General features: G+C 44.1%; 1 protein-coding gene across 1 annotated transcript in view; it reads right to left on the minus strand.

The window, feature by feature from the left end:
• Positions 1-5,737: 5,737 nt before the first annotated feature.
• LOC139659137 (spectrin beta chain, non-erythrocytic 4-like) overlaps positions 5,738-17,360 on the minus strand; it is a gene marked incomplete at its 5' end in the record, with an annotated part of 72,584 nt that continues 60,961 nt past the window's right edge. Inside the window, 8 exons of the mRNA XM_071537360.1 lie at positions 5,738-6,064; positions 7,130-7,172; positions 7,844-8,014; positions 12,354-12,610; positions 13,189-13,249; positions 13,757-14,802; positions 15,242-15,438; positions 16,159-16,243. Of these exons, the coding sequence (XP_071393461.1) occupies positions 5,738-6,064; positions 7,130-7,172; positions 7,844-8,014; positions 12,354-12,610; positions 13,189-13,249; positions 13,757-14,802; positions 15,242-15,438; positions 16,159-16,243 (2,187 nt within the window). The remainder of the gene's footprint in view (positions 6,065-7,129; positions 7,173-7,843; positions 8,015-12,353; positions 12,611-13,188; positions 13,250-13,756; positions 14,803-15,241; positions 15,439-16,158; positions 16,244-17,360) is intronic.

Genomic DNA, 17,360 nt, shown 5'->3' on the forward strand with positions numbered 1-17,360 from the left:
CCATGTCAAATGCTTCTCCAACAAGCTAAGAAACAAAGCAGGAGGAAACACTGGTCTGCATCCAAACCTCAAACTGAAAGATTTCCAACGACAGCAAAGATCTAGATTAATTTCCAATGAGAAATACAAAAAAAAAGAAAAAGAAAAGACTGTACATACATTAATGAGAAACCAAAAGTTATTTTATTGAGCATTTCATCTACGCTGACACACCGAGGCTGATGTGAACAGAGCAGCATAGATACACACAGAGAGGCGGGGCTAAGTGGAAAAACAAGCTAGCAGGATACCATGGATGTTTTGGATCGTTGAACCAAATCTAAACATTTATTTTGTAGTTTTGTCAGTCTGTCGTGATGTTAGCCGTGCCGACTTCTACATATCTGCTGTCAGCATACTGTTAAATGGTCCAAATTACATATTTTCTAATGCCAACACATCAGGGTATCCAATTCCGGACAGCATATGACCAAAAAATCACAATCATATACCAATATATTTCATCCTGTACTGTTTTCACTGAGGTTTTTCATAAATTAACAATCCTCCATCTGTCTTTTTTAAAGTTTAATATCGCTTTTACCTTAACTTGTAATTGATTTTCTTCCAGTCCCTGCAAATGGATGATAGCGCACCTATTTTTAAGATTCAAAATTCATATCAAATTCCGGACACTTACTTTAGTCCGTGTCGGTGTATTCATATACTCGATATTAACCCTTTATTAACCCTTCCTGTACCTTCACAATGTTACAGATACTTGTAAGAAGTGCAGGCTGTGTACTCAAAGCTCTTATTTTTCCATTTATCAGCCCATACCGATTCTCTACATTAAGTAAGTAAGGAAGTAAGTAAGTTCGTAACTTAGTGTTTTATATGCTTAAATGTGTATAGATAATTAAGAAATTTGATACCTAGCTTCTGAAATGTGTATGAATTTACATCACTTAGCTTTCGGTTGGGAACTCCGTATAAAAATGCCGGTAAACACCGGAAATTACGCGATTGACCGAGTGTCCGGAATTGGATACAGTGTCCGGAATTGGATACAATTCCGTTAACTAGCATAAGGACAAAGTGGTAGCATTAGCTGTGTGTATCTGTGTGTATCTACAGCAGTAAGACAGTACAGCTGGCAGGAGCGCCGGAACTGAACAGGAAAACTTCATCACACACTTCAACATTAGATCTGTTTAGTGACGGGAGCCCATCAAATCCTTGTACAGTGAGAGTCTGAAATATTAGGATCACCTTTCTGATATTTCTCACAATCCATGTCTCAACTGAATCACAGCGTAAAGCTGCAGTAGGAAACTTGGCGGCACGTTGGCGGCTCCAAATGGCATAATGATGTTACGCCTTAAACACGCCGACTGCATCATTGTGTTGTGTCTAACGCAGCTGACATCAGTACCTGAACACAGCGAGCGCCATCAAGGCCATCCTTTTCAACACTGGACTCGTTGACAGATGTGAGAATAACCGGCTCTATCTTGTCTATTTACATTATCATTCCCTCCAAAATGTAAACATTGGAGCAAGACAACAGAACAGGCTGTCACTAAGCTATGATTGGTTGTAATGTTTTGATATACAATACACAATCAAATATGATATAATTACTTAAAATAAGTCATGTTTGGTTCTCATAATATGATATTATTTTATCTGGGATAACTGGCTACCAACGGCTAGCACAACATCAGATATTGTGATACTTTCGGTCAGATCTACGCATTGAATTTGATGCAAATGTTGGATAGATCCAATGCATGCTTCACCCGAAACACACTGCAACTGCTGCAGCACGCAATGAAGCTACAGGGAAATGCAGCGTTTCATTGGAAATGAACGGGACGTCTGGTGCAACACAACACAACGATGCAGTCGGTGTGTCCAAGGCGTAAGGTGAGGTCAGTAAACATCACACAGCTCACTGGGATGCTTTATACCAAAGAGACGAGAGGAGAAGATCTAACGTTGGTGAGTCCGGCTTTCTCTGCTGCTGTTCAGGAGACAGTTTGGATTTCACTCTCAAGTTTTGATTCATCACTTCTTCTTCCTGATACCAGAATTTCTATTTGGGCAAAGAAGATGAATCCATTAGGTGGTATATGGGACACTCTTCTATATTGTATCCCCACTTTTTCATTTAGGCTGATAAGATTTGTATTTTTACATAGAAATCTTGCCTAGTAGCTTCAAAAACAGTTCTTTAATGTTTCTCTTCCTTTCATCGACCCATCCCATCATGGCTGAAGTGGATTTTATAGGTGAAATCAATAAGGATTATGGCTTTTCCTGTATTCTCACTCGGTCAGTCTATTTCATCAAATGAGTTGATCCTAAAATTTTGTGTATGAGGCTCACAACTCAAAGTGTGTCAGTTCAAAATGCTCTCAGATTCACAGAGGCCTACTGGACTGTGCTGTGTCACATTACATGTTAAAGTTCCGCTCATTCAATACGAACCTCTTTCAGTTCTTGCTATGTTTGTTGTGTCCGACATGCATGTAATGGATTGCATTGATTTGGCATTCATGCCTAGTTTAGATGCATAAGATGTGTTGAAATATAAAAAAAAAACAAGGTAGAAAAAGCTACTGTACTCAAGACATGTTTTATGATTCATAGACCTTATGATTATGATGAACCAGACATGGTGGGTCAAGAATTTGAAATCCGTACTCGTCATTTTATCTGGGATAGATTAAGTTTGCCTGGCACAGTGGAGTGAACGGACTCCTTTTCAGAATTTAAATTCCAGCTAACACCGAAGATATCGATACTGCCAGATGATAACCTTGTATCTTCAAAACGTCAGCTTTTCAAGAACTGAGAAAATTCTTAATTTCACACTGACAAACATATATTTCTGAAAATATAAAACAAGTTCTTTAGTGGGTTTCTTGGGCTCTAAAGTCACGGACGTTTCCAGCACAGAGAGGACGATGTAAACTTTAGATTCAAGTGAAAGAACGAATAACATCTGAATTGGAGTTACAAGGTTTTCATACACCAGCAGTGACATTAAAACATCCTTCACCTTTGTAAAGATTTTGTAAAGGATTTCAAATGCTTTCTGACCCATATCTGTTCAATCTTTCTCCTCATTCCTACCAAGTCACTTCTTTTTCCCCATTCACCCTCAGTGGCTGGAACATCCCAAAATTCCCCAGCCACTTTTACCAGCCGACTTCGTTTTTAGTGTCAAAAAAGGAAAACCAAACGATGGCCGGTAGAGTCGACAAACTCACCAGCCACAGCCGGTGGAAAAACTTCCCAGCACTCGGCTCGTGGCTGGTGTTAAAATTCCCACCCGGGATTTCTCAGCTTCGTGTTTCCCTGTACAGTTTATGGCTTTGTGGTGAGTTCACAGAAAAAAAAAGAAAACGGTGTGTGGATGCGGAGCAAATGGGCTGCAAAGACAAGCTTCTTTTGACAAGTGATTTTCTCTCCGAGCAAGACATGCAAACTCACAACTCACATACAGTACATACAGTCTAAAAGGAAAACTCCCTTTCTAAATACTTTGCCAATCTGAAATCCCTCTATTATTAAATGATTCACACCCTCGCTGGGTGTGTGTTCTGTTTTTTTTTTAGGTCAATCAGATATGGGCCATATGAGCCGTGGGATTTCCTTTTTCATTCATTCATTCATTTATTCATTCATTCATCCATTCATTCATTCATTTATTCATTTCTGTCTAATTGTACATCAATGGGATGTTGACCTGGACAGTTTGATGGACTTTTACACTCTGTTACATGAATATGTAACCTTTTGCTGAGTTCTCCTCTTCCGTGTGTGTGTGTGTGTGTGTGTGTGTGTCAGTGTGTGTGTGTGTGTGTGTGCCGGTGTGTGTGTGTGCCGGTGTGTGTGTTGCGGAGGTCTGTGTTGTGAATCTGACATGTCTGGAAGACTGAGGTGGTAACAGAGGGGACAAACATGTTAACATGTGAAGCACACGGTAAAGCACACACTAACATAAATAACCTGAGAGCTATGGAGACCCTGGGAGCGGAGAGCAGCAGCGGGCGCACGCGCACACACACATACATACACACACACACACACACACACACACATACATACAACATTTTTAAATTACGTATAAAAAGGTTGCAACAGATTTGTGTGAATAAATCAAAGAGAATGTCCATTGGGTCTGAGGGGGATTGATGTCTTCCTTTATATCTGATGTAAGAGAACAGAAGAGTAGAAGAAGAAGAAGAGTAGAAGAGTGTTTTCAGCCCAGAAGCCTCATTTATAAACACACACCACACATAAATGATGTGCTTACGACCAAATCCAAGCCAAATATGTCTTCATCCTAATGCCAAAATCAGCAGGTTACAGGTGATTTTGTCTAAATTACCTTTGATATATCAAAACCTAAATCTAAACCTCTATAATTACCCAAGGTGTGAATGTTACAGATGTGATTTTGATTTTTTTTTTTATCACTTTCTAATCATTCCAGATAATCTTGGAAAAGTCAAACAACTTTTTTTTTATAAATGAGGCTGCTGAGGGACGAGAGTCTCCCATAACACGTTTTAGCAGATTAGTGCTGATTTACAATCAGATGAAGTCCGATTTGCAAAGAACAGGACTTCTGTCTTTAGAGGTTTTATGAATTTGAATCCTGCCCTGTAGCCTTTAGGTCACAGGTTCGATTCCCAAGACCCTGAATCCTTACTAGATGGAGGGAAAGCTGCTCTGCGTCTTTATCTAGGGCAGATTTTAAGATTCATTGAAAGCAAATTTCATTTTTCAGGTTTTTTTTTTCAGGATTTCAGGGTTTTTTTTAATATATTCCTGATTTAAGTTCGTAGCTCTAGTCGCTCCTCTACTCTTCTTTTATCTTAAATTATCATCTTTTACCTCCCTAGCGTCAACATTGTTCATCGGTGTTGATTCAGCCATAGTGAGTTTGGATGAACCTGGTGTCAATGCTGTTTGGTTTGAAAGTAAAACCAGTTCCAATTCCACATTTTCTTTTTCACGGCAGAGGCCAGACCTTGAGACAGATGGAATAAAGTGGAGAAAAACGTGAAAACAGAAAAAAAACAAAAAAAAAAACAACGGACATTTCTCCAAGTTTGTATGTGTGTAAAACATTTTGGCATAATTTCATTCTCTTTCGATTTTCGAGGAGTAATAAGACATAGTGTAGGATGTCTTGACTTACAGACAGACAGATAGATAGATAGGACAGACAGACAAGAAATACATACAGATACAGCTCATCTCATAGAAAAAACAAACATGAAACAGTATGAGCTACGTTTTCGTACTACCAGCAATTAATAACAGCCTTCAAGTTAACGTGACGCGTGTCCCGTCTCTCTCTCGCGTTTAACGCCGCCCCGGGTTTTTAGCGCGAAACCCGCCCCGCTGTAGTTATCCGAAACGGCCACCAGGGGGGCGCGGGCGGAGCCGTCTGCGTCCTCACAGAGAGACAGAGAGGAAGAGAGAGAGAGAGAGAGAGAGAGACACCTCCTGCTCCAAATCTGTCGGTCGTACGAGTGAGCCCGGGTCAGTCCTACTGTCCTGTGTGTAGCTTTCAATCCAAACACAGCCCATTTGTAGACAGTGTTGGAGAGAGAGAGAGAGAGAGAGAGAGAGAGAGAGGGAGAGAGAGAAGGAGGGGGGCGTTCACTACCAGTCTACGACCCCCCCCTCCCTCCACAGTTCACACACTTCAGTCCCGACGAGTCCGTCGCCCGGCTCACTTCTTCTTACCGGACTTTTCCGTGCGCTTGGCGTCCGATTTCTCCCCCCTGTCTGACCTCTCTGACCGCTCGCCTCTCTCCCTCTCCTTCTCCCTCTCTCTCTCTCTCTCCCTGTCCCTCTCTCTCTCCCTCTCTCGGTCGGCCCGCTCGGCCCGGTCGGAGCGCTCGCCGCCTCGCTCTGACCTGTTGTCTGCCTTGCTGCCGTCGCGGCGCGTGCCCTCGTCGGTGGATGAGGTAGTTGGCTGGGGCTGGCCCCATTTGGCAATCTCCTCGTGCTCCGAAATACTGGCGGTGATGTTGGTCACCCACGCTTTGAGATCGTCCTGGGATGGGAGAGAGAGAGAGAGAGAGAGAGAGAGAGAGAGAGAGAAAGAGGGTGAAAGACAATGACAGATGAGGGTCAGATGTATCAAATGTAAAACAAATCTAAACAAGAGAGACTGAGATACGGTCAGGAAACAGAAGGTTGTTTGACACGAAATGATCACAAAACATTCAGTAGTGAGGATAATCCAGTTGAATTCAATGAGAACAGGATTTTCCACCTGTTCTCTTCAGCTACATTCACACTGCAGGCCTTTACGCTCAATTTCTGAACTGCTGCTCATATTGGATATTTGATGTGAAAAAGACATGTGTGCGTAGAATAACAAAAACAAAAGCCGCTCCATCTGTTTTTGTTCCTATACGCTTCTCCTGCTTGTTTCACACACATTTTCATCACAGTATGTGTCTTATCAAATGCCAGTCAAGTCGGCTGGCTTTATTTCTATTGTTGTGTCTGGTTGTGCTCAGCCAAGCTGCCATGATGCCAAAATTATGACGATTGTCTCAAGTGAATGATGTATGAAGAACTTATTGTCATGGCAACGCTGACAAATTCCAATTAGAGCGCTCCAATACAAGTCACATGTAGGTTGCATGTCTTGGGATCCGATTTCGTACCACATGCCAGATAAAAATTGAAAAAATGAGACAGTAGCTGATTAGAAAACATCAGATCTGTGTCACGTGAGGGGAAAAAAACGAAAGAGAAGAATTGGGACACTTTCAGCTGCAGTTTGGCTTCCCAGTAGCGTTTCCACTGATTGTTATTTTCTGTATGTTACTGATGTGGGTACTTGTGGTGTTTCATTGATAAGATAGATAGATAGATAGATAGATAGATAGATAGATAGATAGATAGATAGATAGATAGATAGATAGATAGATATTTTATTAATCCCGTAGGAAATTTAGGCAGCCAGTATTTAAGCCAGTATTTAAGCTACTGGCTCCCTAAATTTCCTCCGGGATTAAGGAAGGAAATTTCACACTATGGGATCAACTACTACGTCTACAACTACCACTATTTTGTTGCTCTGATTAGAAATACAGGAATGTCTCACCTCATCTTTTGCATGGAACAAAAACTCGCTGCCATCCTTCGTTCTGCAATAAGAAGACAGGATTTGAGCTACATATGGTGCAGTGACGAACTTTAAGCCATATGAAATTGTTTATTAGTAAAGAGTCAGACCTGGATCAAGTAGTATTTGCAATTGTCCTTTTTCTAACCTGCTTGAAGGGTCTGATGGGTGGGGGTTTGCCACATAGGATATTACACTGAGAACCAGGAATTTAAAGAGTAACTAAACCCCAAAACTAAATCTGTGTAAAGCCTTACATCTAAGTTGACATCTGCTACTGGCTGATCTTTGGTACCAGGTGATGTCACCTTCTATAGAGTACAAGAGGTGGTGACATCACTTGGTACCAAGATCAGCCAATAGCAGATGGTAATTTCAGTAGCATGCTTCTTACCATTAGATGTCAGGCTTTCCACAGATTTGGGTTTGGGGTTTTGTTACTCTTTAAGACAGGATTTTATTTTAAAGTCAGTTTTGACTGACACTACCAATTGTCCTAATGCAGTAAACCCCGCCCAGTTAATGCTCCAAGAAGGTTAAAACAAGCACCTAAGAGCTATTTGACCCAAACCCGCCAAGGATATCTCTCAGTCTTAATACTGTGAGGTTGAGTCTGAAAACACGCTTCCACATCTACAAACCAACAACAAAGTCTGAACAAGAGTACGAATATTAAACGGCCGAGCCCCTCACTTGAGCGTGAAGACGTTTTTCTTCTTCTTGTAGCCGTTGGTGACGTCGCAGTTGCAGTGGGAGAGGTTGAGCAGCGGCTCGTTGTTGTAGGGCGTCGAGGTGTTCTTGGCGTCCTTGTAGAAACCCATCTCCCCTTTGTTCAGCACGCAGTACAGGTTGACCCATGACCTGCTGTGGTGCGGGAAGAGTGGGGAGGAGGAGGAGGAGGGAGGAGGGGGGAAGGGGTCGGGGGGGAGACGGGAGGAGTCAGGAAGAGCCGCAGAGTTGTTCTCTCTTAAGCTAACGCCTCACTCACCTGACCAGTGCAGGCAGGTAGGTAGGTGGGATGGACCGGCGCACAGGGCCAAGAAGGGAGGAGGACACACACTGCCGAACAAACACAGACGAAGGGACGGACGGAGGGAGGAGGTGGGGGATGGAGGGGAGGGGTACTGTACAGTGTGTGTGTGTGTGTGTGTGGGGGGAGGGGCTTATATATGACTTACCTTGGAGGAGACGACAGGAGGAGCAGCCAGCAGCGAGGAGGGAGAGAGGAGAGAGAGGAGGGAGAGGAGTTTGGTTAAATGGCATTTTGGCAGCTTTCTCACAACACAGCTAAAAGGCTGGTCATGCTTCTCCCTCAGTAGTGAGCGCGTTTACATGCACACAGCAGTCCGGTTAATAGATTCTATCCCGATTAAGGTATTATTCAGAGCAAGCTGTCTGTGTGCATCTCAATATCCCAATCACAAATATCCCTGCGCACATGAGCGAACGATATTCTGAAGGAAACAGAACTTACAAAGACTGGAAAAAAGCCACCGGTACACGGGATAAGGTGTTTAAATGCCTAATAATGACATATACCACCTATCGTATTAAGGTTTAAGACAAGATAAAATGAAACTTTAATTATCCTGAGGTGAAATTGGGTCTTTGCAGCAGCAAAGAATATGATGTAGATAAAATACAACAAAAAGAACATATTGAAGATTAAATATACAGCGTCTGATGCTAATGAAGAGCTCCTGCTGCGCTATGTTGACTACTGACAGATTGACAGATTAACACATTTTTTGCAGTTTACACCCCAGTTGGCAGCCAGTTTCTCATAATCAGGAGAGGAGCTCATCCAGTTATTGTAAATGGGATATGCACCAAATCTTAAAAGGAACACTTGGGTATCCCGAATAATACCAGAATATTAATGTGCACGTAAACAAACTCGGTGCCTTGTCGTGTAGCTATGTAACAGAGACAGGTTGAATCTCGATCCTCTCTCCAAGACTAATTCTACCCGCTCCCCTCACCTCTTTCTCTACACCGATTGGAGGAGAAGGTCTGAGGTAGGCCCCGCCCCTCAGGTCCTCTCCTCCAATAAAAATGAGACCAGGGAGGTGAGAGGAGAGCGCAGAAGAAACCGAGGGAGGATTTCTTTGAAGATTCACACTTGTCCAGATTTAAGCCATTCAGTATTAATGCTTTACCTTGGCATGTACATAAACTGGGCATGTACATACGAGAGTGGGACTCATCCACAGGCGGAAAGGGATGAGTCTTTAGCTGTGCGTGGTCAGCCCAGCCACTAGGGGGCAGTGCAGGGAGAGACTAAGCCGTTCAGATGTTGTGTGATTTCTATACGGGTGTCTCTCAGGAGGAAGCAGGGGCATGGATGGTCATCTGTGGCAGCTAGGGAGGTTTTAGGCCAGGTAGTGTGTGTGAGTGAGTGTGTGTGTGAAAGAGAGAGAGAGTGGCAGAAAGAGTATGTGTGTGTCAGAAAGATTGCGTGTCAGAGAGAAGTGTGTGTGTGTGTGTGTGTGTGTGTGTGTGTGTGTGTGTGTGTGTGTGCGGGGCCAAGCGGCTGGTCACTAGGCAGGTTCGCCACCAACAGCTTCGTCAACCCTGGTCCTTCACCCCCTTCACTGCATCCATCAACCAGCCAGCCAGTCAGTTTGCTAGCCAGCCAGTCCAGTCCACTAGCCAGCCAACCACTTCTGCTGCGCCATACGCTGTGGGCTAGTGTTGGATTGATTAAGAGGCATCATAGGCATCATGCATGTTGCTGTTGCAAGCAGTGAGATGTCTGCTGGTCGTTTGGTGGTTTAATTCGTGTAACTGTCGGCTTCACATTCTGATCCTCACGATCAGAGACGATGTATAAAAAATAATCTGAAGCTACAGCCAGATATGAAGATAACTTAAGAGTATCTCCTGGTGCCGTATTTAAAGGGATTCCTTGACATTTAGACTTCTGGGTGGGTGTCTGTCTTCATTAAATAATTGTCACATTGTGAAAAAAACTACAAGCTTGCAAGCTAGCAGTGCCACTCGGTTTCAACAAGGAATGCAAACAACACAAGATTTTTACTGTCTGACAGGACAAAATGACCATAATATATCTGTGAGGGTTTGATAGGCTTATTAGTCAATACTAAGGATTCAACAATTACTTTGCCAGGCGCTGAGATTTATGGCTTTCAAAAACAAACTTCCCAGCTTGTACTGTTTTTGAAACAAACCCCCACCCTTGCATTTTCAACTGCTTCATGATGGACGACGGTGCTGTGAGTGAGCAATCGGCATTACAACACCTTTTGTTCTCAAGCTGAAAAAGCAATTAACAAATCTGTATTATTTTGCGTAGTAACATATATTACCTCCTGACTAGATTTATGATTTCCAACTGAAATCCAACATCCAAGAGATCCAACTAGTGGATCCAACATCCAAGAGATCCAACTAGTGGATCTCTTGGATGTTGGATTTCAGTTGGAAATCATAAATTACTTACTGTTTAATGTTCATTAAGGAACCCGGTCAATTGTAGATTTTTTTTCCTCACAATGTGACAAATGTCTGGTGAAAAAAACCAAAAACTCAAAATGTCAAAGTATCCCTTTAAGCCAAGTATGCGCATATGTAAACCCATGAGCCTATGCAGAATCGCCTCTAGAGAAACATATGGCAGAGATGAACATCTAAAGCTTAGCTAGTAATTGGTTACATTACGTTGTCCCTGGAGCCGGGGCAACCAATAAGACACTAGTAGAACTGTCATGTGACCAAATGTCATCTGTGTCAGTCATGCATCTGTCCAACATCTCAACATGTCAGAGGTAGTGTCAGCTGAGTGTGTTAGCTCGTTAGCTTAGCATGCTAAAGTCATGCCCCTGTCATCTGGGTGGAGTCAATAAAGGAGGGGACAGTGATGTCACCGGAAACAGACAGTGAAGGTACAACAAAGTGTGCCGCCAACATCAGTCAAATAGCATTTGCAGATACTTTGAATGGATTTGTTTTACCCAGCTTCAGCCACAGATGGATGGGGTTTGCCACATAGGACAATAAACTGAGTACCATAATGTATTTGAAAGTATACTTTTCTGTGATTGATAACTTACTTACCACTATCTGAATTGCTCTGATGTGGTAAACCCCGCCCATCTGGTACTCCAAGAAGACTAAAATAAACACAATTATTTGCAAATACTATTTGACCAAGGTATTTTCTACCCACTCAGGTACTAAACAGTGGTGGAAAGTACATTTACTCAAGTACTGTACTTAAGTACAATTTTGAGATACTTGGACTTTACTTGAGTATTTCCATTTGATGCTACTTTATACTTCCACTCCACTACATTTCAAAGGCAAATATTGTACTTTCTACTCCACTACATTTATTTGACAGCTTTAGTTACTTTTCAGATGGAGATTTGACACAATGGATAATATAACAAGCTTTTAAAATACAACACATTGTTAAAGATTAAACCAGTGGTTTCCAGCCTTTTTGGCTTTTGATGTCTTACAAAAACCAGTGTGTAGTCGGGGTCACATTTCAGATGTCTATCAGTTGTTAACAGCTCCACCAAATAATGATTTTTCCCTCTAAACCACACATGGTTTCATTTCAATAAATGTTCAAATGATCCAACATTTCCGCAAAAATCAAAGATTAGAGAAAAAGTCCAAAAACTGAAAACAGATTTGTGTATCAGAACTTTGTTTTTTCTTCTTTCCTCTCCCATTAATCATCTCACAACCCCTCAGATTTATCTGGTGACCCTTTGGAGGGGCCCGACCCCTAGGTTGGGAACCACTGGACTAAACTAGCTAACTGTATATAAAGTAGTTCAAACTAGCTCCACCTCCAGCAGCTACAACAGTAACATGCTGCTTACACACTGATGCTTCAGTATTAATAATCTAATGATGTCATATATAATAAAATATCAGTCAGAGGGACCAAACCACTACTTTTACTTTAATACTTTAACTACATTTTGCTGCTAATACTTATGTGCTTTTACTTAAGTAGGATTTTTCATGCAGGACTTTTACTTGTAATGGAGTATTTTTACATTGCTGTATTGGTACTTTTACTTAAGTAAAGGATCAGAGTACTTCTTCCACCACTGGTACTAAATCAAAACCCCAGAAGTCTGATACTCATGACGTCAATGTCCGCTCTCCTTCTCAACTACTTCTACCGTCCACCCATCCAGCTGTGATGACCCCGGACGCCCACCTATTGGCGCTCTTCTTCAGGCTCTCGATGTCCAGCTTGCGGAACAGGAAGCCCTCGTGGTGTGCGGTGTGCGTCGGGGGCTGGGGGACCGCCGGGCAGCTCTGGGCCGGGGCGGACCTGGACCGCCGCGTCGTCTCTCCCGCCTCTTTGGGTCGCGGTCGGCGCCGCGGTTTGGGTCGGTCCCGGGCTCGAGGCCGCTCGGGACGGGAAGACTTCTCTGGTACCCCGTTAGGCACGCGGGGCACCTCACCGCGGGCCTGGGGGGAGGGGGGGAGAGGAGGGGTGATGGAGTCAGTAAGTATGTTTTTCATCTTGTAAAGAGTCAGTAGGTATGTTTTTCAAGGAGGAAAGAGTCAGTAATAATAATAATATTAATAACTTTATTTGTATAGCACTTTTCTAAAAACAATGTTTACAAAGAGCTTTAAATACAATAAAACCCAAAAGCAGTGATGTGAAACTACCACAATGAATGATAGAAAAATACAAATAAATAAAAATATATATATATATAATAGAAAATAGGAATAAAAGACAATATATGAGGTAAACAGGTACAACTAAAAACACACAAAGTATGTTTTTCACTTCCTGAAAGAATTATGAAAGTGTGGAATACCAGCTAAGTGGTGTTCACAACGTCAGAATGATTCAGAATTAATGTGTATACTCAAAATACTTTTTCAGTGATTGTGAAACTTTCTGGCATGCACTGTACTTCCCTATGTAGAAGACCCATAGACCCATATGACATCTATGTAAGCTAGAACAAACCACACAAAGTATTTTCTAACACTAGGTCTGAATGAAAGCTGTAACAAATGAGTCTCCAGACCTGCGCTGCCTCTCTTTCTTGCAGCTGTTCTACAATGTCTGCCAGGGTGGATCGCTTCTCTCTGTAGACAAAACACAACATCAGAATTCAGATTAAGGGTTCTGTGAAAAAAAAATATTCAATTGTTTTTTTTCCCTTTTTGAGTAGCTTGAACACACACCATCATCCAGTACATTAACACATCATTGACAACACACATTACAGCCACAGCAATTACATTTTTACAATCACAAGTTGTAGCTGTAATGCGCAACAACTACTCAAGACATCAAATATTAGTTCAGACCACAAAATGATCAAATACCAACCCTAAATGTAAGTTTAGATGTCAAAATAAAACATTCAAACCACACTGATACAGTTAATTTAAACATTATGCACTTTACATATCATTATCAATTATCTTACTCTTTATTTGGATCCCTATTACCTTATGCCGCAGCACCCGCTAATCTTCTGGGGGTCCACACATAAAAATCAGACAAACATCAGACACACAGCACAACACAGACGGCAAAAGACAGACAGCACAACCTAAGGGACGGCTCAGGGACACGGTTAGTCTCACCCTCCTCCTGAGCGTCTGTCTGAGTGCTCCTTGCCGGTGTCGTGCTCGCTGGACTCCTGTCTCTCCACCCGGTGTCGGTCCCTCTCTCTCCGCCGGCCCTCGTGGCCGCCGTGGCCGCCGCCCTCCTGCTCGCTGGACGTTTGCCTTTCCAGCGTCCGTCTCTCCCGCCTCTCCGCCTGTTCCCTCCACACCTCCTGAGGCAGCTCGTCCCTGCGAGCCTGGATCAGCTGCTCGCTGGACAGCTGCCGCTCTATCCTGTGCTCCCTGTGGTGGCCGTGGGTCTGGGCCTGGGGCTCGGCGTGGGCCAGAGGGTCAGTCCTGCTCGTGCTCCGAGACGGTCTGCTGGGCTCGCTGTGCAGCCTCTCCCTGCCGGGATCCTGCAGCACCACCTCGGCCATGACGGCCACCTCCCCTCTCTCCGTCCCTATCTCTCCCATCATCATCTCCCTCTCTCTCTCCCTCTCCCTGGCTTTCTCCAGCCGGCTGGCCACAAGCAGCGGCGTCACCACGTCGTCGATGTGTTTGATCTTGGGTTGCCGTAGATACGGGGACGACTTCACCTCCACGTCCCTCGCCGCCTGGACCGGCTGAGGTACGTGACTCATCACCTTCACCACCTGGTCTCTCGCCGCGTTGGCGCTTTCTCGGACCTGATTGGCTGAGACCAGCATGGCCGCCGTTGCGACCGAGGCGATGGAGGAAGCGGCGGGCTGGCCCAGCCCCGCGGCCACGCCCACCACCCCGCCGTGCCGCGCCTCCAGGGTGTGGCGGTAGCTGGAGCCGTTCATCACCGGGGTGTAGTTGGCGACCGTCGACCCCAGCCGGCGAGCCACAGAGGAGGGGGAGGGCGAGGGGGTGGCCGGAGAGGGCGAGGGGGGGGAGCTGGCTTCGTTCTGCTCATAGATGGTCTGTCTCATGACGGGGGAGATCGGGAGACGGGTGAGGGCGGCGGCACCGGGGGCGGCGTCTTGGGGGTCCAGGAAGACTTTACGGCCCAGCAGGGGGGTTGGGGGGAGTTTACTTTGCTCTGCTTTCAACTTTTCCACCTGGAGACAGAGAACAGAATCAGGCTCAACATCACATACAGTCACAGATCCAGTTACAGTACCAAGTGGGAAAGCTCTGTAAGAAATGTTTACAAAGGATATAACATCACCTGCTCACATGCCTCACCAACAATCAACATACAGTACATGACTCAACAGAATTCAATAGACTTGGCTAATGTCTGTGCTGTTTCTGACTGGGAACTGATCATTTCACCATTGATACATTGATCAATAACGTCAGCTTGCTAGCTAGTATCTGGTCAGCTAACTATCACTGCTAACACATCTGATCTGAGCACCAGCTAATGTATCTAGTAGAAGCTAACGTTAGCAGTGGCTAGCTGGGCCTCCATCATGGCGTCAGATGTGGTTACAAGGAAATTTGTGACGCAACTGCAAAGAGTGACAGTCAAAGTGATGAAGAGGGAGGCGTTACCGTGGTGAGTCGTCGCAGGGAGCTGAAGCGCTCCTCCCAGGTGGCGGCGGCCTTGCGGAACGCCTCGTGTCGACGAATCAGCTGCTCCACCTCGTCCACGCTCCCGCCCAGCTCGTTACTGTTGATGAACGGCTCCTGAGCTGTCAGCCACGCCTCCGCTACCACCGCCTCCTGGGCAAACTGATGCACCTCCAACACTGAGGAGAGGAGAGGAGAGAGAGAGGAGAGGAGAGAGAGAGAGAGAGAGAGAGAGGAGGAGAGGAGAGGAGAGAGAGAGGAGGAGAGGAGAGGAAGAGAGGGAGAGAGAGAGGGAGAGAGAGAGGAGGAGAGGAGAGGTGGAAAAGAGGAGAGAGAGAGACGAGAGGAAAGGAGAGGAGAGGAGAGAGGCGAGGAAAGGAGGAGGAGAGGAAAGGAGAGGAGAGGAGAGGCGAGGAAAGGAGGGGGAGAAGAGAGGAGGAGAGAGGAGAGGAGGAGAGGAGAGGAAAGGAGAGGAGGAGAGGAGAGAAAGAGAGAGAGAGGAGAGGAGAGGAGAGGAGGAGAGAGGAGAGGAGAGAAGGAGAGAGGAGAGGAGGAGAGAAAAGGAGGAGAGAGGAGAGGAGAGGAGAAAAAGCAGAAATGAGAGGAGGATAAAACATCAAATATTTTGTCAAAATTGTGCCCTATTCTATTCTATTCTATTCTATTCTATTCTATTCTATTCTAGCCTAGTCTGGCCAATTATCCTTAATTCTTGTCTTATTTTGAATTCTCCCCCTGAACCTTATGTGCGTATCTCTGTGTCTGTACATCTGTACTCTGTCTATATTTATGACAGCTTTTAGGCCTGTGTGTGTGTGTGTGTGTGTGTGTGTGTGTGTGTGTGTGTGTATGTGTGTGTGTGTGTGTGTGTGTGTGTATGTGTGTGTGTGTGTACTCACAGTGCTGTAGCACCTCCCAGTGCTTGTCCCACTTCTCAGACAGCTCATGTTGCTTAGCAACCACCTTGTCCAGCTTCTCCTTGATCTGAGAATCAAAATCAGCAATCAGAATCACATCATCACAGGAGTCAGAATCAAAATTGCAGTGCTGAAATACCTCAAAATGGAAATAGAAACAACGATCCATTTCCTAATGATAGCGCTTTCTTTGCAGTTATTTCTTTAAAGGATAAGGCCGGTGTTTTTTAATGCATTGCTTACCATCAACAAATCCTATGAAAATAACAAAATCAGCAATGATTTTGTTTTGCCAGCAAATCTTGTCCATGTAGCCGGTGCCCAATGAAACCATGTCCCAGCAGCCATAGAACTCCATTGTATTAAAAAAACTATTAAAAACCCATCAAAGAGCCATGCCATTGCTCTGGGCAACTACATATTTCATCATCGTGATGCACCGGGCCGGCCGACTTTTTCCTCAAACAACTTAATAAGTCGACTGTAAACACGTTTGCGATCTCAGGAAAGTAGTTCCGTAGCACCGAAAATAGTCCCCGGCGTAATGAAGAATTTGTTCCCATTTGAAATTGATTTGGTAATAACTACAACAGCCTGACGTTTCGTGGTAACAGTTAGTGATTTTAAAAATTTAAACTATGTCTTTGTGAGCTGTATTTCAATTTCAATTTCATTTTAGCTTACAACTGGAGCCAATGACTTCCAGGTTGACGGCTAAAAACGGTACGCGGGAAGTCAGAAAGTAACGAGAGTAGAGCAAACGCATTGTTGATTTTGTTATTTTCATAGGATTTGGTGACGGTAAGCAATGCATTAAAAAACCAGCCTTATCCTTTAACACTTGTGGTGTGACAACCTTTTGAAGAAAATGTCTTACTTAAACTGTCTAAATTAAAAGGGAATTTGCTGTTAGTCTGCGGAAAGTCTAAGGAATAAATGAACTGAACGCAGCTCCTCTTCCACAGCTGTTTGGCCGACAGTGACCCCGAACTCTAAATGTAAATCTGATCAGGTCAACAGCTAACAATGCATCAAAGCACATCTGCGCTGCAAATCTGATCATGTGGCGAGCCAACAATGCACATTTGCACACCCTGCATACTGGACTGTAAATCTGTTCACCTGTAAATCTGTTAATCCCACACTCACTTGTACATCGAATTAAAGGATGTTTAAATTACTTT

Source organism: Centroberyx affinis, unplaced genomic scaffold (genome assembly GCF_046629955.1).
Source record: "Centroberyx affinis isolate AG114_WGS23_722 - 3 ecotype Tasmania unplaced genomic scaffold, CSIRO-AGI_Caff_v1 ptg003021l_1, whole genome shotgun sequence".
Classification (NCBI taxonomy): domain Eukaryota; kingdom Metazoa; phylum Chordata; class Actinopteri; order Beryciformes; family Berycidae; genus Centroberyx; species Centroberyx affinis.